This window comes from Calliopsis andreniformis, chromosome 5, assembly GCF_051401765.1.
Source record: "Calliopsis andreniformis isolate RMS-2024a chromosome 5, iyCalAndr_principal, whole genome shotgun sequence".
NCBI classification, from domain to species: Eukaryota; Metazoa; Arthropoda; class Insecta; order Hymenoptera; family Andrenidae; genus Calliopsis; species Calliopsis andreniformis.
Genome location: NC_135066.1, coordinates 2,469,863 through 2,493,007, shown reverse-complemented (window position 1 = coordinate 2,493,007; position 23,145 = coordinate 2,469,863). Strand labels below are relative to the sequence as shown.

General features: G+C 40.8%; 6 protein-coding genes across 7 annotated transcripts in view; 2 read left to right on the top strand and 4 right to left on the bottom strand.

Moving 5' to 3' along the window:
- LOC143179815 (dynein regulatory complex subunit 7-like) overlaps window positions 1–7,757 on the bottom strand; it is a 150,577-nt gene extending 142,820 nt beyond the window's left edge. The window contains exons 1-2 of the mRNA XM_076379195.1: window positions 7,392–7,757; window positions 5,439–5,564 (exon numbers count right to left, since the gene is read on the bottom strand). Of these exons, the coding sequence (XP_076235310.1) occupies window positions 5,439–5,564; window positions 7,392–7,757 (492 nt within the window). The remainder of the gene's footprint in view (window positions 1–5,438; window positions 5,565–7,391) is intronic.
- Dan (protein distal antenna) lies at window positions 2,423–4,379 on the top strand. The gene has a single exon (XM_076379196.1). The coding sequence runs from the start codon at window positions 2,752–2,754 to the stop codon at window positions 4,132–4,134; it is 1,383 nt and encodes a 460-aa protein (XP_076235311.1). The 5' UTR covers window positions 2,423–2,751; the 3' UTR covers window positions 4,135–4,379.
- A 671-nt stretch (window positions 7,758–8,428) lies between the features above and the next one.
- Atg2 (Autophagy-related 2) lies at window positions 8,429–17,899 on the bottom strand. Its single transcript, XM_076378794.1, has 19 exons — window positions 17,521–17,899; window positions 17,026–17,338; window positions 16,627–16,940; window positions 16,364–16,543; window positions 16,021–16,245; window positions 15,482–15,954; window positions 15,103–15,411; window positions 14,900–15,017; window positions 14,721–14,821; window positions 14,153–14,647; window positions 13,785–14,063; window positions 13,176–13,704; window positions 12,914–13,101; window positions 12,356–12,855; window positions 11,819–12,296; window positions 10,992–11,753; window positions 9,611–9,885; window positions 9,230–9,531; window positions 8,429–9,147 (listed from the first exon to the last, which is right to left on the bottom strand). Exons 1-19 carry the CDS (start codon window positions 17,692–17,694, stop codon window positions 8,908–8,910), a joined length of 6,255 nt encoding a protein of 2,084 aa, XP_076234909.1. The 5' UTR covers window positions 17,695–17,899; the 3' UTR covers window positions 8,429–8,907.
- An 867-nt stretch (window positions 17,900–18,766) lies between these two features.
- LOC143179516 (transmembrane protein 179) lies at window positions 18,767–20,008 on the top strand. The gene is made up of 2 exons (XM_076378806.1): window positions 18,767–19,040; window positions 19,121–20,008. Exons 1-2 carry the CDS (start codon window positions 18,931–18,933, stop codon window positions 19,674–19,676), a joined length of 666 nt encoding a protein of 221 aa, XP_076234921.1. The 5' UTR covers window positions 18,767–18,930; the 3' UTR covers window positions 19,677–20,008.
- Window positions 20,009–20,109: 101 nt separating this feature from the next.
- LOC143179517 (uncharacterized) lies at window positions 20,110–21,111 on the bottom strand. Its single transcript, XM_076378807.1, has 2 exons — window positions 20,991–21,111; window positions 20,110–20,921 (listed from the first exon to the last, which is right to left on the bottom strand). Exons 1-2 carry the CDS (start codon window positions 21,102–21,104, stop codon window positions 20,454–20,456), a joined length of 582 nt encoding a protein of 193 aa, XP_076234922.1. The 5' UTR covers window positions 21,105–21,111; the 3' UTR covers window positions 20,110–20,453.
- On the bottom strand, window positions 21,014–22,898 carry Mttfb2 (mitochondrial transcription factor B2). 2 transcript variants are annotated; one of them, XM_076378804.1, is made up of 4 exons: window positions 22,271–22,898; window positions 21,898–22,199; window positions 21,642–21,814; window positions 21,014–21,113 (listed from the first exon to the last, which is right to left on the bottom strand). In XM_076378804.1, exons 1-4 carry the CDS (start codon window positions 22,895–22,897, stop codon window positions 21,106–21,108), a joined length of 1,110 nt encoding a protein of 369 aa, XP_076234919.1. In that variant the 5' UTR covers window position 22,898; the 3' UTR covers window positions 21,014–21,105. The 2 variants fall into 2 exon arrangements, with proteins under 2 accessions (XP_076234919.1, XP_076234917.1); XM_076378802.1 differs by lacking the exon at window positions 21,014–21,113 and having other exon boundaries at window positions 21,627–21,814.
- Between the last annotated feature and the right edge of the window lie 247 nt (window positions 22,899–23,145).

Sequence of the window (23,145 nt, the reverse complement as noted above, 5' to 3'; positions counted from 1 at the left end):
ACGACGACGACGACGACGGTTGAAGAGAGGTCGTCGAAGAGAGGGTCGCGGCTTGAAGAGGGGTCTCGCTGGATAAGGGTGCAGAGGGGTACGAGAGCAAGGGGAGCAGAGACAACGAGAGAGGGATAGAAGCGCGCTGTTCGACGCGAAGGAAGCGACCGAGGGACGAAAGGAAGAGGAGAACCGCTAGGACGAGGGGTTAGCGGGTCGCAGGGGGGGTCAGGAAGGGACGATAGGTAGCTCGTCACGAAGGAGAGAGAGGGCAGAAGCAAGACGCGCGGCATGGCAAAGCATGGTAAGGCGAGCCCAAGGCATGGCATGGCATGGCAAGGCGAGGCGCGCAAGCTGGGCTGCGACGCTCCGAGCGCGAAGGGGAGGGAGGGCCGAATGGCGCGGTGCCGCACGGCGAGGGGAAGTCCGGGCGAGAGAGCGCGTCGCGGGCGACGTCGGGGCGCGGAGGGGCGCGCAGGGGGCGCTCCCTGTGCGCTCGCCCGAGAGAGAGGGAGCGAGTGAGGGAGAGAGGACGGCGCGGCGTCGCGAGTCCGCGGAAAGCCGGCAGCGGCGACCACCGCCGCAGTTGAGCGTCGCGATTCGTCGCGAGAGCATCGTGCGTTCGACTAGAGTTGGCGCGCCCCGCCGTGGTAATACGCCGTGGTAATACGCCGTGCGCACACGCACACACACACAGAGACGTAGCCGAAGCACGCAACCACCACCGCGGCAGCGGACACACACTGACGGGGGGAACAGTTAGCTGCGAGCCGTGGAACCGGGCGGATCGGCTGTGATCGAACGGCGATCAGCAGAGGTTCGACGCTCGGAGGGAAGCGACGCGCGGCCCCCCCTCCCGAAAAGCAGTTTTAAACGCGAGAGGAGAAGCCAACGGCGACGAGAACGACGCGCACCGACACCGGCGGTTCAGTCGAGGTCGATCCACCGTCAGGTGATGATCGCCGGTGCGTGAGCACGCTTCTTAAAACGCGACCATCGTTTCGTGCAACCCCTTGCACGCGTGCCCCGCGGTTGCATTCGCGCCGCGAGTCACACGAGTGGTGCCACAGACGGCTGTCTCTCTTCGCCGAGGGAGCCGAGTGTAAAGACAGTGAGAATTGATGACCAGTGTCCGTCGAGGGTTCGAGTGTCGAATTGATCGCGGAGACATGAAACGAGTTGCAGTAGAAAAGAAGAAGTTTGACGGAAATTAGGAGAAAGCTGTTGGGGAGAGGCTCTCTTCCGACACAGTGTCCTCGCGAAACAGTGCGACGTGTTCGTCCTTGACGACCGCGTCCTCGTCGAGAGACTACCACTGTGTGTACTTTTTTTTCGGCCGTTCTTTGTCGGATCTACCTCTGTCACAGTGGGGACGGAGGATAACGCCAGTATCTGTCGTGCAGCAAGAGAGGAGAACGGAAGCCAGTGCCGGTGGCGAAGTGTGCGCGAATAACTGATCCGACTGCCGGCGCGACCTCTCTCCCCGTGTGGGTCTATCGCCGTCTTCGTCGCGCCAGGAGTGCTCCATCTTGCTCGCATCGCCGCGTCTCGTTCCTACCAGTCGGCCACACACCCCTATTCCTCGTGGTACAGCAATAATATCGTTTCCCGCGCGGACCGCGGATTGGCTGATGTGCCCGCGGAACGAAGAGCAGGAACAGCCGAAGCAACGTGCCCCGTTTTACTCGCGCTAGCGCCGAGGACGAGTTCGGAGGAGAGCGAGCGCGCTCACGGCGAAGATAGAGAGAGATAGGGCGAAGAAGAGAGGGGGAGGGCAGCAGACGAGGAGGGGAACCGCCCGACCGAGTTGTTTCATTCATAAAAAAGTTCTTTATTACTCTCTGTGAGCGCATGTGCTATTCCACGGAGGAGGACCTCCCCCGACCGGCGTAACCACGTTTACACACGGTATTATTTACTACTGCGCGAGATACGAATCGCCGCCACACGCCGTGGCAACGGTACGGCGTACGGATCGCCGTTTCGTGTTACCGTTGCCTTCGTCGCACCTGCCCACACGTCAACGTCGCCTCGACACCGACCAGAGATATCATCGATCTTCGATTGGGAACACCTAGGCTCGAACCGCTTCGAGAAACGCTGCTCTCTCGCCAGTGCCTCGAGGCTCGACCTCTCGCGATCCTCTTTCTTTATCGAGCACGTCGTGCGTGCTGCGTCGTCCCCCGGACGTCTCGTCGAGCAATTGGAATTCCTCGCGTGTCCACACGCAGGCCCGATATAGTCGGATGGCGCGATCTGGAACGTGAACGTCGATCGATCGGCTCCTCGCGCGCGTCACAAGACCGCTCGCGAGCCACGGTGACGCGTCGCGACACGACCACAGTCCGCCGACGGACCGAGACAGTTCGCGTGCCAAAGACAGAGGACACGGCGAAACGTTGAACAAGGAGACCTTACCAAAGGACAAAAGAAGATCGGTGTATCTGTGCGCGAGTGTTCGCGTCCCCGTGGAAAAGAGTTGTCACGGGAGGGAAAGTTCGAAAGAAAGGGGAGACGAGAATTCGATATTCCACCGGGAGAGCATCTGAAAAATCCTCCACCCTGGATCTAAGGACGACGAATCTGGACGTTTACGTCGACGAGCTCGATCATCGGCTATTGGACGGTCGCGATAGGTCGCGGACCAGGGACCGCAAAGCCACCAAAATAGATCCGAAAGCTAGCGACGAGGGCGTCACGACGACGGAGGACGGTTACGAGGATCGTTTGCGAGAAGGCAAGGATAGTCGCCTCGGCGGAATGAGGGGCGAATCGGCGCGGCCGGGCAAGCGGCCCTTGAGGGCACTTTCCGCTTCCGAGAAGATGGACGCGATCCAGAGGGTCCACGAAGGCGAGAGCAAGGCATCGGTGGCTCGAGACATCGGAGTGCCAGAGTCTACGCTGCGAGGATGGTGCAAGTCTGAGCACAAGATCAGAGGAATGGCGAGGAATTCGTCGACGCCGGACAGCGAGGCGCACTCGCCCGCGTCCTCTTCGGGCGCGAACGTGACCGCTGGCAACTTGGCTGGCGGGTCCGCGAACCTGTCCAGCGAGGACGAGGGTCCTTGCGCGAAGAAGTCGAAGATGGATCAGCAGACGTCGGTAAGCAGCGCGGGCACGTCGTTCGTCGGTAGCGATGTTTGCACCGACTCTGATGGTAAACAGGACGGGAAGCAACCGAAGATCGATTACGTCGGCTTGATGACTAGCATGGCGGGCATGAGACCCGAGAATAGTTCGCTGCTGCTGCAGCAGCTGGGCCTGTTGTCCGGCGCCACTGGTAACCTGGCGAAGAACCTTCTGAGCATGTCGCCAGCGTTATCCTCGCACGGTAGCACGGTGGGCCTGGTGGAGAACGGGCTGCAGTACACGAAGAGCAGCGGCGCCGGGAGCAACCCCTGCCTGACGAACGTAACGGCGAACAGTTTGAACGGCGCTGTTACTAATAAGAGGCACAGCATCTCGGCGATCGCCCCGGCACAGATGGACTCTGTCGTCTCGAAGTCGTGCACGAGGAAGAGCCTTCCTCCCGCGGCGGAGGCGCCCTCGACGCCGGTCCCTGCCTCGCCGCGGAAGACGAACGAGAACAGCAGCGGGATGCAGCGGTCCTCGAAGCCGAAGAAGGATGGAAACGTGAGCGGCAGCAACAAGAAGGTCGACGAGGCGCTCTGGCTCTGGCTGACGCAGCAGCAACAGCTGCTCGGCCAGCAGTCGGCCAGCTTCAACCCGAGCATCAATCAGCAGGATGGCTCGTGGTTCTGGCAGTGGTACAAGCAGTGCAGCTTCCCGCTGATAACGCCGACGCCGACGCAGCTCGCGCCGAGCCCGGTCGCGAAGAAGTCGCCGAGCAAGGCGAGGGCGATGCTCGACAACGTGCTGTGCAACAACAACAACAACAACGAGAACGTGAAGCGTAGCCTGAACATGGACACCGCCGAGGAGGAGGAGGTGGAGTCTGGAGGAGACGTGCCGGGGAGCACCGAGGAGGCGATCGAGCACGGCGAGAAGTTCTTCAAGTGGCTGGACAAGTGCTCGGAGCCCGCCGTCACGCGGCTCCAGATCATACAGTTCAAATATCTGTTGGACAATCTGAAGGCGTGTAGGAAGAAGTCGTCGTCCAGCGCGAAACAAAGCAGAAAGTAGGCGAAAGGGACGAGAGAAGCTGTGATGCTAAATATATATCCTTAGGAGAAGAGTGTGTATGTGTTTAGCGGCGGCGAGCCGTCGGGTCGACGGTTGGACGAGGATGTAGGTAGAGTGAGAGATTAGAGGGACCGTCTTCTCCTCTCATATACTATTCAAACGCGACACGCAGTCAAACTCCTTTCGTCGAACTTTTTACCCCCATCTCGGTTTAGCTTCGTTTGATTTCTCGATCCTCCGACATCCGCACACGTCGGTACTCGTGTTCTCCGATTCGCAAGTGTGTGTGACTGAGAGAGAGAGAGAGAGAGAAAGAGAGAGCGAGCGAGAGGGAGAAAGAGCCAACCCCTCCCCACCCCCCACTCTCTGACTCGGTTTTGGTACGATTTCGTCATTCGAAAGATCCACGTGCGATCGTTTTATTTTCTTCCCCCATCCCGGAAAGATGACTCTGAGGTCATCTGTGTTTCCTTCGTTCCGTTCTTTTTTTGTCGAGTTACCTTGGGAGTCGGGCCGAATCAAAATAGGGTCGCTACGATCGCGAGTTTCCTTATCGACAACCGTTGTACATAAGAGAATATACCAAATTTCGTGAATGGACTGTTGTGTAATTATAATAGAAATTAAGATGTCCGTAGGAGAGGTATTAATTATCGATCAACTCTATCATTCGTTAGCGATAAGCGCGCGTGGCCTCCGACCTTGGGAACCTTCGAATGTTTTCTTCGCGAGAGCCATTTAATGTTTATGTGGTGTTTCCATGGCACCGTCGCGACCTTTGTGTTTGGTAAAAAAAAGAGTCGCGAGTCGGTAATCGCGAAGTGACGGTTACCCTCGGTCGGAAACTTGTATCTTCGTTCTTTAGTCGCGTTTTACTTTCGATTGTTGCGCGAGCATATATATTTAAAAGAGACAAGAGACGAAAGAGAAAGATTGCTTCACGATATTTAATTGTGGACATTGCGCTTTTTCCCAAACAGTTCTACCTCTCTCGTTCTGTTAGCGGGTTATTTACGTACGGTAAATAAGAATATTAAAGTTTAATGTGTGCACGCGACTCGCACGAAACTAAATGGTCCAAGAAACAAAAACAAAAACTATGCAGAGACGCACGGAGGAAAACGTGTAATACCGATGTGAAATGACAAGACGCGATGTTTGTTATATCGATGAGAAATTATATATATATATTATATATACTTAAGGACCTTCGACCGCTTAGCTTTACCGAAGTAAGATTCGTTCGGCGTGAACTACGAACAAAATGAGAATACACACAAAACAGACTGTCGACTCACACTTACCATGTTAAGTGGTTTCTCCAGCGGCTCGTACTCGATGTAGTCGCTGACGAATTTTCCGCACCCCTGCCACGTGTACAGTTCCGGATATGGCAGCGTACTTCGTCTGATAATCGTAGACACGAATTTCTGCACAAGAGAGCGATTTAAACTATATAAAGACACTTTGTATCTCGACTTCTTTTTTTCTTATTCTTTGCCGGCGTTTCGCCACAGCAAGATTACCCTCAAATATTTATTTTCCTCTCCCTTTTCATTTTTATGTTGCATCGCCCCGCAAAACTGATCGTCTATCAATCGAACCGCCATTTTGTTTTGTATCGATCGCTCCTCGAAAATCCTTCAGACGTTCGAAGCATTTATTTATTTTCTTCTACTTTATTTTCTTTTCCCTTCCTCTCGTCACGATGCTTCTCCATTAACAAACGTTGCAACAATTGTTCCTATCGAGGTTAGGTACTTGAAAACGAGGGATAATTTTGCTGCTGGCGAAGGTTTAATTTATGAAAACAAAACACATCACACGCGCGCACACGTACACGTAACACACACACACAGAACAGGAAACCAAAGTGAAGAAAGTGCTGTCGGACGGGACAGCGCGTGTAAATAAGACTGTGACCGTGCACTTGCACGCGAAGTGCATACCATTGTATTGTAGAACGTTTGAAGCATGTACGAATAAATGTATAGCGAAGTTTATTTTTATTATTTAGATCGTAGAAGAGAAGGTTCGAGTGTATTAGAAAGATTCCTATTACGCAGTTATATTTCCATTAGTTAAATTAAAGAAGAAGCGTGTGAGAGAAAGAGCGCAAGAGATGAGAGTGAGAGAGAAAGAGAGAGATAGTTAACGAAAGAGCGAAAAGGGAAACGGAGACGAGAACTTAGAATTCTATTCAAAGACGACATTCCTCGTTACCTTTAAAGAAAAAAATAATAATAAATAATTTAAAAAAAAATCTATATACCTTGAACGACTCAGAACAAAAATTTTAAATGGTAATATCGATAATTTTATTTATAACACGTTTTAATTTTTATATGGAGAATAATGCCTTTGTACAATGAGTCGAAAATATTTATCAAGAGAATACACCGAGAAAAAATAAAACACGAACATATTCGCATATTTCCTAACTTTCATCCTTTACCGACGATAGAAATGCATCGAAAATCGGGGGAGTAACGAGAAATGAATACGAGACCTAGCTTTTCTAACAGAAAAAAAAAAACAATACCGACCGTTCTAAAGCGTTGTTTCGATTTGTACGAAAGTTACGTTATGCTTAAAAAAATGAAACGAGTGACAGGTGTTGTAATGTGCAGAAAACTGTGTAATGCAAATATATCGGATGTTACGTACAAAATTAAAGAGCCTCTTGAACCGTTGACAACACTTCTATACACGTTAAAACGAGTTTGAATCGCGCGAACGGTTTCCACGCACGTTACCGTTGCTCGCCATCTTGGTACATTCGAAAAGTTAATCGACGAAGTACAGTTGACAAACTTCACGCTGTACGTGGCGGGAAAAGGGCGCCAACATCGACTGCCGACACTTCCGTTCAAGTCGAACTTTCTCGCTCATTCCTTGAAAGCTAAAAACTTCGATTCCATGGGCAAAGGTGTCGATTTAAAATAAAACTAATTATACAAATATTCCTAAGCGACATGAGTGATGACTAGTATCCCAGTCTTTCGATTGACATCTATAATTTAATATTTAAAAGCGATTTAATTTAACATGATCACGAAAAATAAAAAGACTATTTAATTCGTAGGATTTTTCCCGAGAAAATCTTCCTTTGCCATCATTCGTATTTTATAACTTCCAATTTAGTCGATCGACTCGCGTAGTACCTCGATCGTTTCCTTCGCTGTTGCGCGGAATACGGAAACGGACGTTCCGCGGTTTGGCTAGTTTCGGTAATGATCGTTAACGTTCTCGCTCACCTGCACTCCGCACTCGTTTTCGCACACGAGCAGCAGCGGTTTCCGATCGGGATGTTTCGCACAGAATTGTTGACGGAAGTTCTCGGCGTACCACGCGAGCACCTTCTCCTTATCGCTGAGGGAACAATATCTGCTGGGGAGCGACTTCAGGTAAAGATCCTTTCTAAGGTCGACTTCGGGCCAACATAACTTGATTAGACCCAGTTTTTGCTGCACCTCCTTTATCGCTTTCTCTGTAATCCGTGTGAGACCCTCATGGTCTAAATCTTTGTCTTTCTCTACTTCTGGTTTGCGATCATCCACCACTTCTACGAGGGTGGATGAACTTTCGTAACTTTCAAATTCCTCTTCGTCTGCCTCGTGCATCTTTAAATGCAAAATTCCTCACACGCGATTTAAAGCTAGATTGAGGTTAGTATTGCTAGTTACTGTGGTCCGTTCAACGAGTTATCGGTATTTGCTTGTAACGGAGAATGTTAGAATTTAAATCGAAGTTTTTCGATAAATAAGGGAAAATTGTCATGGCAACGAAATTTGCTGAGGATGTTAGTTCGTGAACGGTCGTCAGAGGGCAGCAGGAACTGAACGTGTTCAGACGTGATCGAGTAGGGCAGTTTTCGAACATTTTCAAATTTTCCGCCACAGTAATAAAGTAGTACCGTGTAGAGCTTTTCGTGTAATTAGAATTCTCGTTTATAAGAAGTAGAGTAATTGCCGCAAGAATTACGTGATATTATTATAAAGTTGCTTAATAAGACAGAGCGTTTATTAGCGTTCGTTGGTTTAGTGAAACGGTACATTTGGTAACGTTCGTTTCGTGTAGCTTTCTTCGACGGGATAAGATGGCGATAAGTTACAAGGAGCCCTTCGTGTGACATCTGCGTGAAGGAATGCAAATCGTGGACGATAGCTAGTGCAGAGAAAGGTATCAACGTCGGGTAAGTGTTTATTCAATTCTAATTGAATTTGAATTTGTTTGATTATTTTTCGAATGAATCATTTGTACTAAAAAGGTGAATCGCAAAAAAACATTCCACTAAGCGTTACGATTTTATTAATAAAAATCTTCGAATACATATCACTGGTATAAAACATACGCATCATTTAAAACGAAATTACATACAAGCTGCGAGAGTAACGATTCGCGATAGTATATATATATTTTATTTATAAACTATAAATATAACAAATCGAGTTTTTGATGTCTCTCCGCAATAATATATGTAACAAAAGAACCAATGGAACTGAAACGTATAGTTACATGGATAGTGTTTATATCGCTTAGAAGTGAATTGAGTTAATAAAATTTATGCGATTAGGTCTAGAATTGTTTCGCGTTCACAGTTCACGCATCCTTTCGAGCCAATTGACTATCTCGTGTATTTCTATGTTTCTTCCAGCGAAGAAATCGTTTTCGCCCTTTCGTCGGCCCCCCTTTGTAAGTTCAGGTCATGGATTCACTATATTACAAAACTGAGTCAAAGAAGTTTACTCGCACGATCCCAAAGAGAACAGCCTAGTTCATGTCGTTTGAATCTTGCCGCCATTTTTGAGCCGCCTCCCGCCTCGCGTCAGGCACTAATTGCGATTGCATTCCTCCTAAAACATTGCTGGTCGCTTCTGTGGCTAAAATGATAGGCTTCACGACTGTTGGTGGTATTTGTCGCAGTACGCCTCCCACTGCTCCAGATACTCCCTTTTGTTCATGTTCCTCGCTAGCTACACGCACCAACTGATTCGCAGTTTCGCCCAAACCCTACAGAGAAATGTATAGTATTAGTTCAACAGTTATAAACACTACGTAAATTGTTTGTTTTTGGCAGCTTTTTTTTATTCACCTCTTTTACTAGCATGTAAGCATTGGCCATTCCTTCTCGAATGTCTAAGGGCTGACTATATCTTTTCCTGCGGCCTTTCTGTCCCTTAGTCTTTTGTCTTACGCTGGGACCAGGACTGACCATGTCATAAGCTGTTTCAGCAGTGCTCTGTATAGCGTATATCAATCTGGAAGTCAATTCTAACGCTGCCATTGCAGTGGAGGTGGTGAAACTGTTTGCACCGCGTTGTAAGCCTCTAATAATTCTACCATCTTTCTGGTACTGTTCAATGGGCAACCAAAATAAGTCTCGGATCCCTTGAACTGTAATAACGTACGAATTTTTATATTCAAGTATTTAATTTTAGTGTAATATAATAATTATAATAGTATGAGTACTTACACAACTGCACCAACGAGTGCATAGGACCCACACCACCAAGTAAACTTGGAAGCTGATTCTTCTTTATATCTTGCAACCACTCAGATAATAGAAACGTTATGAGCTTATCGAATCCCAGAAGTCCGTGTCGATGCGTCAATCTTTTCAGTCTTAATTCGGAACAGTTCAACTGTGCCAAACCCATTAGCAGGCCAGCTAAAGGTCCGTGAGTGAGATCTACTCGCTTCCCGTGATAATCTAATCTAACAAGGACTTCAGGAGAAAATATCACGCTCCTGTTAAGAATGAAATAAGTAAAATTAGTATCACTGGTTAATGTCTATAACATTACAGAAAATATAGGGCACAGAAAAATTTTGGGCAAAAATTGATTAACTTTGACTGCTAATAACTCCGTAAAAAATCGTCATAGAATGATGATTTTTCTTCTAAATTAAAGTCTGAAATCTTTTCTTTAATATAGTACATCTCGATTTTGAAATTAATTCACCCCTATTACTGTAATTCCTTAAATCTGAGGACATGTTTGTCAAATTGAAAATAGCAAACTTTGACGGGTTGCAGGGACTTGCCAAAATTTTCTTCGGAGATACCGTTTGCAACAGCATAAAGTTCAAACCTTGCCCTTTAATTTAAAAAAAAGATCAGGTCGCTGCGATTTTTTTTGACAAAGTTATAGCACTTTAAAGAAGCCCTTGCATTTTTACAACAGATCGAGTAGTGCTCATATGGCGATAAATGCAAGGGTTATTTTAAAGTGTTGTAATTTTATGAAAAAAAATCGCAGCGACTTGATCTTTTTTTTAAATTAAAGGGGAAGGTTTGAGCTTTATGCTAGTGTAAAAAGCATCTCTGAAAAAAATTTTGCCAAGTCTATACACCCCGTCAAATTTCCTAATACTTAATATGACAAATTGGAAAGTTTGACAAAATGCAGGGACTTGCTAAAATTTTTTTTAGAGATGCAGCTTGTGGTATCATATAGTGTGAACCTTCTCCTTTAATTTAAAAAAAAGATCAAGTCGCTGCGATTTTTTTTCATAAAATTACAACACTTTAAAATAACCCTTGCATTTATCGCCATATGAGCACTACTCGATCTGTTGTAAAAATGCAAGGGCTTCTTTAAAGTGCTATAACTTTGTCAAAAAAAATCGCAGCGACTTGATCTTTTTTTTTAAATTAAAGGGCAAGGTTTGCATTTTATGCTGCTGCAAACGGTATTCCCGAAAAAAATTCTGGCAAGTCTGTGCATCTCGTCAAAGTTTGCTATTTTCAATATAACAAACGTGCTCTCAGATTTACGGAGTTTCAATGACAGGAATGTATTAAACTTAAAATTGACACATGGTATCTGTTGAGCAATATATTATACACCCACCTAAAATATATTGGTTGACAATCTTCGTGTACTTCGTGCATAGTCTTCGTCTTCGTTTTGCTTTCCTTTATCATCAATTCATCCTCCAATAATATTAACAAATTTGGATCTATAGCTTCGTGCTGTGATGTATTCGTTGGCGTCGGGGCATTAGGCGTAGAATCATTCACACTCATGACTGGTGGATGATGGGTCGGTGTGCCTTGTTTAGAGACAGGCGAGGATTGAGGATTGTTAGGTGTGTTAGAGTTCTCTTGAGTCTGTTTTGAGCCACCTCCCAATTCGTTGAAAAATTCTATCGAGAACAATAGGCTGTCTTGGTCTATGTTTAGACGCAACGGCAGTAAGCTGAGCTTTAAGCAACATTCTTGAGCACTTAATCTTGGGTCAGGTCTAACATGAACCGCCTTCATGGCGAACATGTTCGCGTGGGACTGTCTGGGCCTGGCTTCGCTACTGTATTGATACAAGAACTTGTTGATGTGTGAAGAAGCCAGTCTGTCTCTAATTTCTATCTCGTTCACTAATAATATCTGTCTCGCTGCTTCCGCAGTATTCTCTGGATAAACTTCGTGTTGAAAGCGTACTTTGTTCAACTGGAGCTCCATTAGAACATCGTGTCGACGTCCAGGGCCTCCTAGTGCCTGCCATTCTGTTGTCTCTTTAGACTTTCCACGTGGCGAATTTGGCACACTTCCAAAATGTACTTCGTTTGGGTTAGTTTTGTTAAAACTCACACCATCGCACCATGGAGATCTGCTCCTATGAATAAGAAGATTTATGTGAATAAATTTTCTATTAAACTACTTCACTGCTTGGATGCATACCTTTCCTGAGGTATATTAAGTCGAGATACATTATCACTAATTGTGACTTGTTTCTTGGTTACTGAATGTGAAGCTTCGAAATCTCTTCCTCCATACATGTGCCAAATTAGGGTCATTTCACACAGTGTGTACCTTAAAATGGGAACTGGGAAATGTCTAGGCGCTTTAAGCAAATCAGTTTTGCCAAGTGGTACCGCAAAGTGATTATCGATTATCCTTAATGATTCTTGACACAGCCAACGAACTTCTGGTACCCCGTGCCTAGGCATTATCCCCGTACCTGCCTCTTCTCCTAATATACAAAAGTCTTCGTTAGCGTCCTCAGCCTCGACATTGCATTCTGGCTTGGCACATTGTTCAGGGCTTTTACACATTTCAGGTACTGTCTGCGAAGACGGGTTAGACTCATCGGGAAAGAAAAACACTTCTACTCGATTTTCAGTCATTAAAGTTTTGCCATCCATATTTGTAGCTGTCCCTTTAACAAAATCATTATTATTGACAATGAACACTTTAGTTCTGTATGTTGAAACTTACCTCTTACAGTCTCTTCCATTGCTTCCTCCATCAAAGTGTTCACACGTTCGACTTGGCTTTTGCTCAACGTGTTAATACTTTCATCTCCCAAGAGACTTTCTTCGTCTCCAGAACTTGGTACCGTGATACTATCAGTACTTTCTGTGTTTGGAACCAGGTCTCCATCGTTGGCGAAATAAGTCAGCAATTGTATTAAAGCACGACCAGAATCTGAACAAGTTCTGACATGCAGGACATTGTTGCTCGCTCTTAAGTCCACTCTGGGTGCTCCGCCACACATTTTGTCGTTCAATCTTAATGACAATTCGAACAATCCTACATCCATCACGCACACGTAATCTCGTTTCAAATTTACACTTTTCCCCAATTTACTAGATATGAACAAGGCGATATCCTCTGCTATGAAACGCAGCGTTGAAGTATTCGTTTGTGCCGCAATGTTGCTAGACACGCTGAAGTTACCAAGTGTTACCATTGATCTCAGAGGTAGATGAACCGGCCTAAAATTACATGTATTTTTATTTTCGTTCTTTTTATATCTTTTATTAAAGTGCAGACCTGTAATCAACTGCACAATCCCAGAGATGCAAATGCAGTTCAGTTAATATCCCTGGTGGAGAATATCCGGCAACTGGATGATCAGTCACATCCAGACAATCTGTCAACTGTGTGAACCATGATGTGCCAGTGGTACACATCCTGTGTCTAAGTGTTGCATTTGATATGCCCACTGCTACTCTGAAAGTCTGTTAGAAAACAAGGTAAGATTATCCGATTGATTAGGAAGCTTAGATTTATTTGAAAATATCATGAAACAAACTTTTATACGATGAGTCTGATGGGCAGCTTGTATTCGAATAGCTAGCATCACCATATCTTTATCAGAGTTGTTTGTTCCCATTACGCTTGCATCTGGTTCGCTTTTATATATAGCATTTTGACAATGTCGCGGTATAACGCTATTAATAGGTCTCAATGAAGGTGGTTGCGAAGGAGTGGTCATCAGACCGCAATGATCTAAAGACATTTCTTTTATCATAGCACACACGTAACCCAAACTTGTATTCCCTTTGTACGCGGTTACTGAAAATATCGTTGCGTCTTCCAATCGAATTATCAACTCTCCTTGTTGGCCAGGGATTACATTGCGCATCGAGTCTCGAACAGGGGTGTACATACAAAGAAGACCTTGATCTATATTCAAAATTAGTGCAAGTTTGCTCTGACCATTTCTCGACACTTTATTCTGGTGTTGCCTGTAGCTTTTATCGGCCGCCGAATGAAATATTCCCTCTTCATCTGAATCTGAATCAGAGTCATACTGAATTCCACTTTTACAGGTACTAAATCTAAGAAAAGACATAAATAATGTTCTAGACTACTTATTACACATTGAAAACTGCATTATTTTTTTTTAAGTATTGCATACCTAGGATAAACAGACTCTTGTAACAATGTAGAGGCCAAGTCGATACCTATATGACTTTCCATATGAGTACTGTATTTTGGTCTTGGTGCAGATGGCTCCCACAAAAAGAGGTCAGTATTAAACCTATTGTACAGTAGCTCATAAAGGTGCTTAGATGGTATCTGGACGGAAACACATGGAAAATTGATTTCTAGTTGAATCCTAGATCCCCGAATGCCTTCATCCATGAATTCTAGCATTTCTTCTCTACTTCCTGGTATAATCAGTTCTTCGCCTTCTCTATTAACACAACAGAATCGTATTTTAAAACATCTGAAGTATATATATCACAAATTATAGTTTCTTTTATAATTAATACTAATAGAAACCTTTGTTCTGATTCATCTTTGTCGCCTTGCGAATGAGGCCTGGAATGAGGCGTATCAGATTCATGAATCACCCTCTTCGAACTGAAAGGAGAAGGTTGATGCTTAGGTGCGTTCTCCAATGTTTCATCCAAGCTCGAGTCTGGTTCTCCCTCCGAACTGTCTTCCAGCTGACCGCTCAAACGTTGTGGATAGATCGTGATAACAACTCTGGCCCAGCCAAATCCTTCGCTGACTTGTTGACATAATGAGTTGTTCTTCTCGTCAGTCGTAACTTTTCCTATGTTTATCGGTGTATCCGTTTCAGTTTCTGCATACGAAAGCAACATCTTCCGAAACTGAACTTCGTGCTTTGTCACAGAATGGGGATGACTTTTCATAGTAGAGTGTATTTGTGCATCTGTCATCTTCAAAATCATATGATCTGTTCTCACAGATCGTTTCCACCATGGTGCTCGGTTCATATCGTGCAGAGGTCTTAAATCTGGTATTGGAAACCTATTTTTAAGATATTGCTCATTAGATAACACTTAGTTCTGATATTTTGTGTGCTTTCATGTTTATACAATACCTCAGTTTTATTGTACATTGCGACGAAGATACGTTTATGACTGCTGCAATATCTGACGAACTTGGACTCTCCACAGCTTGATAGAATAAAGTTTGTTGATTCTAAAAACAGAACATTGAAATAGTAATAGGAATTTTATAGTCCACTGAGTAAATTTATAGTAAACATTACGAACTTACAATATTTCTATCATTAGATACTGGATTGCAAACGCATATAGGCTGTGGATTAAGTAGAGCGCATATTCTATCTACAATAGTTATATCCACCTCGCTGTTACATGGTTCCAATTCGATACTGCAATCGTGGTAAAAAAATGGTACAAAATTAGCTGAAAATTAATTCAGTATTCTTACATATAAATTAATGTTCATAAACTCACTCGATTTCTGTACACGGGTGCGAACATTTCATTAATTGGGCATGTCGAGCGCTATGAACGTCTTCTACATATTTAAACTTCATTTTAAAATCTGTTTTATTAGTAAAACCAAAATTTGCAGAATTCTCTTTTGGAAAAGTAAGCAGTTCCACATATTCCGTAGGGGAAGTTCCATTAGCGCCAGAACTATTCGAATCAATTAAACATTCTACAATTTCTAAACTAGCTAAAGTCAATGTTCCGGATATTACAGAAGACAATGACGTAGTCTTTTCTCTTCCTTCCATCACTAATGGTGCAGCAAGCAATCTGTAATTAAGAGTCAATTAAAATTAGACCTTTCTAGTTCTTTCAGTGTTTGTACACTGATTGTGCATACCTAATGTGGCTTAAATGGCAAGCGTTTAAAAGTAACTTGGATGCTTTATCAAAATCTTTATTTCCATATCCACCAGCTGCAAACATTCCCAATTGTTTAAAAAATTCATCTGCTGCATTTTTCATTTGCTTTATACTAGAACATGTTAGACCACCGCCTTCTACGCACGTAGTCAGTATATCTTCGTGTAACAAGACTACAGCTATGGAAGATACTCTCACATGAAAGTGAGACGTTTCCGTAGAAGGACTATTGTCCACGCTATGTCTGTGCTTGTGTTGCTTTGGTAAATTTGTTCCAGAACTCTTTAAACTAATACTACTAGTGGATATACTTCCATCCATGCTATTGTTATTGCTTATAACAGAGTCGCTCATTGATGAGGACCCTGGTAATCTCATTGGTAGAAATTCATCTTCATTGTCAGACTCGTCCAAAGATGCTGTTGACCAACCTTGTGTGTGTCTCAGATCCTGTTATTCAACAAATTGTTTATTTACTGTCAGTAAAAATAGAGAATTGTAAATTGTTTTTATTACCATAGTACGCAATCCTTGGGTCGGATGAATTTGATGAATAAGTTCTCGTTCTACGCGATTGAAATCACTACCTGCCATAGGTTTTTCAGTGCAGGTTCTTGGTGCAACGTTACTAACATCTTCTAGATCTGGAGATGCAAGTCCATGTCCTAATTCCAACAGAACATGCATCTGCCTTGGACTCAGAAATGAAGTGAAAGATCCCAGAGTTACTTCTAATTCTACCTGAAGTAATTAGTTCTCTTTTACTTCGTGTCAAATATATTGCAATTTAACAGTACTATTCTGTATATTCTGAACACAGAACATATAGATTATTGAACTTTAATTATTTAACTTTTACCTTTGGCCCTGAAACACCTTCTCCTTGCTTCAATTTTAGTCTTATTTCTTGTCTACCTGCCAACTTAGCAAACCTTATAGGATTTGAATCACTTAAATTATTGATATCATTCCCATCTGGAGGAGTTTGCATATTTTGAACAGGTGATATTTGTGCAGAAGAAAATTGGCCATCTGAATTCTGTAGCAAAAAAATTTCACAAAATTATGCTTCACATTTTTCTTTTTATTTATCTCTATAGTAATTTTGATAAAAGATTTTACTTTAGAATCTGGTGTAGACCCTCTGCTCGTTGTTATTATACTCTTAGAGAAGGTTCTTGCACGAGATGGGAATTCATCTGTATAGAAAGTGACTCCTTCTAAGTAAAAGCGTTTTGTTGTGAAGGCAGACACAACATAGCCCTTTGTTGATTGACTGGGATCTAGTGAAGTACTGCTTGGATCTAAGCCTGCTTCATCAGAATATTCTAAGTTTTTTATACATATTTCTATTGCAACTCCTGTTGAGGAATCCAGTGGCACATGTTCCAAACGTATTATAGTATCTATAAATCTCACTTTCACCCTGCATAAAACTGAAATAAACATAATTTTTTACTATGCATATATATTAATGTACGACTCTCTAAATTGCAATTGTGTTGTCCTTAAAACTCTTACTTGAATCTATTGTTTGTGCAAACAATTCCACCCCTTCTAATGGCTGCGAATTACCAGCATTATTAGCATCTTCTTGTAAACATTCTTGTGCAAGCTGCATGCTGGATGTCATGGAACTCCACATAGACTCAAACATTGAAGTTCCACTTTCTGCTCTTTGCCTAGGTTGAACAGTTAACCTGAGTCTAGTTACCTCCACATAACTAGCTTCACTGAGCAAAGCCGACCATGGTATGCTAACAGACATTTCTGCCACAAAACCATCAACAAATTCCAATGGGAGATGTTGTTGTTCTCCCATCTCATTAAGTGCCTATTACAAAAAAAATATACATAATTCAAAGTATTTCTCAGTCTTTTCTTTCTTTTAAAGATCCCATCGGATAAGCAAATTGTTTTCGTACAAACACAAAATTACTCATAGTGATTGCTTTATCTTTATTGTCCCCGATCGAAAGCTAACAAAGGATTGTGAAACAAAGGAAATGACAGTACCTGTACATCAAGCCTAACATTGGTTACACGACCAGTTCCATTGTAAAGATCTACAGTAAGCTGATCCAATGTCAGTTTCTCCTCTAAAAATTGACCGAGATATCGTTGCAGAAGATATCTGCAGGCCCGTTTCTTGATCCCCTGAGACCAGGGGAAGCATCCCAACCAAGACATTTTATTCCCACGTTTGACAGTCCTAAACTAAGAAAGACATGGGATTTTTCGAAGGTCTGTTTCTCCTCATGCGTCTTATGTTAGGCCTGTTACTCGGGCACCGTGCAAGAAAAACAATTTATCCACGTGAATTCCATTTCCCTGACACGTGTCCAGTCCAGTGCAATGATCCTTAACATAATACGATGATTCGGATGTAACGGGGTTCTAGCTGCGTAATGTTTTCCTTCGGATGCACTAGAGGCACACACACTCGCGCACTCCCACACGCACGCTTCGTACACGCGAGCCAGGCTATCGGCAACACTATGAAACGCGAAACGCTGGTGTCTCATTGACTGAAATCAGCTGACTTTGGAGAGAGGCGCTCGGATACTTACGTTTTCCAATACTCTTTCACTTCTAGCGCACCGATGTGACTCCCGTTCCTTGTTTTCTATCATACGCGACACAGCAATTCCGTTATGTTCAGTTAATCTATTTTTTTCCCCTTTTATCAACAAGATTTACTCGCTTTTTTCTTCTTTGTCCTTTTCTTAAACGAACAAAATAGCACAGAAAATCACGCACTGACGAATCGAATTATTTCCCATCGTCATTTGCAATTATGATTCGTGTTAGAATTTTTTTACTTCAAATTACTCTTCTTTTGTTGATACTTTTCCCAATATTAAAGCGTATAATGCGATCGATTATTGCTGCAATATTAATGTATCATTGCTTTTATGCATATAGAGGGACATATTAACGATTTGTTATTTCTGGGAAGGACAAAGATTTTTGCGCAAATATTATTCTTTTAGTACAAAAAAATGACAAATATTTTCCTTGTAAATTGTTCGGTGAATATTCTATACGTAAATCACGTTTCAAATTGAACAGGATTTTTTAAAATTTAGTATAGATTCTTCTTATTTCTTATATGGAAGTAATTGAAAAATTTGCAATAATTGAATCAGATTTTTTTTATTAGATTTATAAAGGGGAAAACAGAATTTTTTCAAAAGATAACAAAAGTGGCGAGGAATTAGTGGCAAGGTTTACCATACTGAATGTGTCTGTGTTCACGCTTCACGCTAGTTCTACGTACTACATGCATTTACTTTGCAGGTGTAGATGAATGTGTGCGAGCGATCTGTCAGATTACTCAACAGTTCGCTAGGATTTGATTAAGTGTATTTTTTTCATCTCTAGGACTGTGTCGAGGAATACAAAATTTGTTTTATCACTAGCCAAATGGCTCTAACAAATATTCTATTACTCAGCCAGATATCCGGTTATATCGTAGCTTTTATTTTATCACTATGCATTATTATTCCAATGAGCTTGCACCAGGATGAATTTAGGTAGTTAAAAACGAATGATAAATAATTTTAAGACATATGCATAGTATAATGCATTGTGCATTGTAATTTTTTGTTTACAGTGGACATTGCCTGTTGTTTTCGACAGGAACTTGGCAAGAGACAGATGGTCAGTTTGTTGTAAACTGGGCTTCTACGGCTTACTGCAATTACACGATAATTGTTGGTTTACTGTTGCTTCTGACATCTGCAGTACAAATCTATCGGCTTTCTATATTTATGTATAGAGGAGAGGATAGTTCCTTTTTATCCGCTTTCATAGATGTTGTTAGTTCAATATTTCTAACAACAGTTACCCTGGTTGCTGCAATTATTGTTACTCTTGGTTTTATGACTTGGTGTCAGTGTATGACAAAAAGATTCCCATCTTGTGAATTAGCAGCTGGAAATGATATTGATAGAGCTGATGGAATTGATACATCAGGTTTTCATATTGAATTAGGTGCAGTTCAATTTGGAACTTGGACCAGTTTGTCTATTTGGGTTGGGTTGTCAGTGTTTGCAGTTTTGAAGTTATTACGGTATCATCAGTTGGAAAATATGAAAGTTTCTATGTACAGAGAAAGACAAAGATTGATAGAAGCTGCTAGAAGTAATGAGATACAGGAAATAAATTGAAATCTTAAGTATATTGCAAAATCTTTCAATGATATGATCTAAAGAGATAGTAGCATTTTAGCTATACTAATATCTCTATTCTTCAGGAATGAATATTCCTGATCATATTTTGTGGAATGAAGTTTCTAAAACGCGCAGTTTGTAATTGATGTAATTGGGATCACACATTACTCTTTCAAAAGAGTAAAAGTGTAAGATATTCAAGTTTTTTTCAACTTAGCAATTATATTAAATTGAAGTGCTTTATCGCAAACGAATATCATTTGTTAAATAGATTTAATATTTATACATATCAAGACTGGATAACATTACAACTTACAGCTTCTACGGTTACTATTAAATTACATTTTATAAGAATGCAATTAGTATTTTTTTTCTTCAGTGATCACATTTAAATGAAATAGTATTAACAATCATTGAACATATTTTTATTGTATAATAGTTTCCTTCAATTTGTATATATGTAGCATATAAGAATATTAACAGAGATAAGATATAAAGTATAAAATGTCACTCTACAATTACACTTAGCCACTTCTAGTGATAAAAAATTGTATAAATTTTATAAATGTATAATCGAAAAATATGTACTATTACATGTACATAGATTAAAAATTTCATGTTAAGAATCATATTACTTAAACATGTTATATAATATATTTTGTAAATATGTATGTTATATATTCTCATAATATACTAAGATTATAGCAATATGTAGCAATTAATTATCCAGAACAAGTCAGGCATAAAAGTAGCATCCCATTTGTATAAAAAATTTCACTTGGTTTGGTAGTGCTGTTCGGATATTACTGGTTTACATAAACCACCTTTAACTCTACGACTCCCTGTAGGACATCTATCAGGTGCTACTATCAATACAAGTGGTACAATTTCTGTTGTACACTCTAATTTAAAAGTAGTTTTATTTACTTCTAATTTTTTACCAGAAGGACATGCATTACTTTCAGTTTTTAAAGGATAACACGAACCATTGTATGGTACTAAACCATCTTTTATGCATGGATTTTCTACACAAGCAGGTACAGCTTGATTTTCAGGAAGTATTAGATAATTCCACGATGAACACGGTCCTTGTCTATACGGTTCATAGCAAAAATTGTTTGAAGGAACATATAAGAACCCAGGTGCACAATCACATACCCATGTGCTCTTACTCCCAGGTCCTGGGTGAAGAAGCATGTTTTTAGGGCATTCACTTGCATTAATTGGAACACGTTCTGTAATCTAAAAAAAAAATATTGCTTAACATTTTATACCACATTGTAGAATAACATACTATTATATAATAATCACCGGTATAGGATTTTCACTAATGTGAAATGTTTCTGTTTCGTTTGGAAATACAATATCTTGACATGCTATATAATTCCATATTATCAATGAAATGCCAAGAATGATTGACTTCATTTTATGTACCTGTATTAGGCAATTTTTAAAACATTAAACTAATAGGTATGCAATTTTCTTGAAAGTAGGTTAATTAAATTTCAATTGAATATCGAATTTTATATTATTAAGTATTATTTATCACTGAAGATACAGATAACTTTTCTTACAGTACTATCTTCTTTTAAATGACCTGACATGAACCTTGCATTTCAAGGACAACTACAGCTGACTAGAATAAAAGTATTAAAATCAGTAACCAATCAGTATCAAGTATTTCCTGTGAATTAACTTTCCTCTCCCACTACTTCAAAATATACAATTTTAGCTGTAAAGAAATAAATATACAGAATACATGCAATATAATTATAAAAATAAATAGACAATTTTTATTTTATTTGGAATCAATACATTCAATAGTAATGAATTTGAATATAAATTATTAGACTTTGTTATTAGTAAACTAAACAACACATTAATAACAAAATGTAATATTACTGTGTCATTTCATAGTTACAAAACTACTAATGAGTATTAATAATTTTCAGTACATCGTACTTAGTTTCTCACACTCATGAATACTTGATATAAATACACTGTTTTTGAATTCTGGCCAGGATTTAAATTCACAGAAGAGATCATAGATTTGCTTTAAGTTCAACTCAGTAAACTCTGTAAATATAGTGTAATCCTTTGCTATTAAGTTGATGCCACAGCCTGGCATGATTTTTCTGAAGAAATTAAAATCATACATTTATCAGCAACATTTTAGAACTATTTTGAATATACGTTATATTTATATAATTATACTTACTCTAATGAAGGTATAACTCTGATATGTGGTTTATAAAAATTGTTTCTAACAAAATGCCAAAAATACACTAATTCTTCTCCATTAAATGCTTTATAGAGATCAGGCTTTGGTTCTAATTTAAGAATATATATTGCATTCATATCCTCAGTAGATAATTTGCCAGCTAACTTCTTACTTAATGCTCTTTTAGGTCTTAGCCATGGTACGAACATTTGATTATCCAAGTTTCCAAAATGTTTGTAATTAAATAATGTTTTAAGCATGACAGTAACACTATTTAGATCAGCTGGTGCTACCCATTCCTGAAAAGTAAAATTTATGAAATTAATTCAGTATAAATACAATAATATAAATGTAAAATTCTTATACTAACAAACCATATGAACGATGGTACTGCAATGTAAAAAGTTACTCGTCCATACATCATAAAGCTCCTTTGAAACACTGTGTTTAATATTATATTTCTAATAAATTGATTATTAAATATTGTCCCAATTATTTGTAGACAACTTACTTCTTCCCACTTTCTTTTTTCGATAACTTTTAACATAGACATGGCAATACTATTATGTACACTATATGAAACTGGTGCAGTCATTAAATGAATCAGATCTCCATTTGTTACGGTGACCCTGTCAGGAAATGTATTACTTAATTTCTCTAGTTGGTTATAAAATACTGAGTCCTTCTCATATAAATTTATAAATGGTACACCAGCTTTAAGTAACTCCTTTGTTAATAAACCCAGTCCTGGATTTACTTCAACTACATTAGTTAGATTTTGTAATAAGTCATCCTTAATTAATGAAACAAACTTTTTAGCTCCTTCACGGTTTATTAAATATGAATTTAGACTTTGCGTAGTTGTCTTCAGATATTTTTTTGGAATGCTATTTCTTAATTCTGCATCAGTTTCTAAAAATTTATAAAACTTATCAACCTCTCTTTTACTCCACTTTTCCTCGTTTAAATTTTTTACATTATTTGTTTTAGTGCACATAAATTTCATGACATTTAAATAGAATATAGATTCCTTTATTAAACGTAGTGTAATATTATCATAAGATTTATTTAGTTTTAGCATATTACTATGAGAAAATCGAGTCCAATTTTGAAACTTCATTTTTAGTTTCTAACCATTTAGTATTTTTGTCAACAACATGTAAGGAGTATATATTTTTTAGGTTAGTTTTATAAACAATTTTGCTTTAAAACGATTGAATGATAAACCAATGTAAATTTTAATTA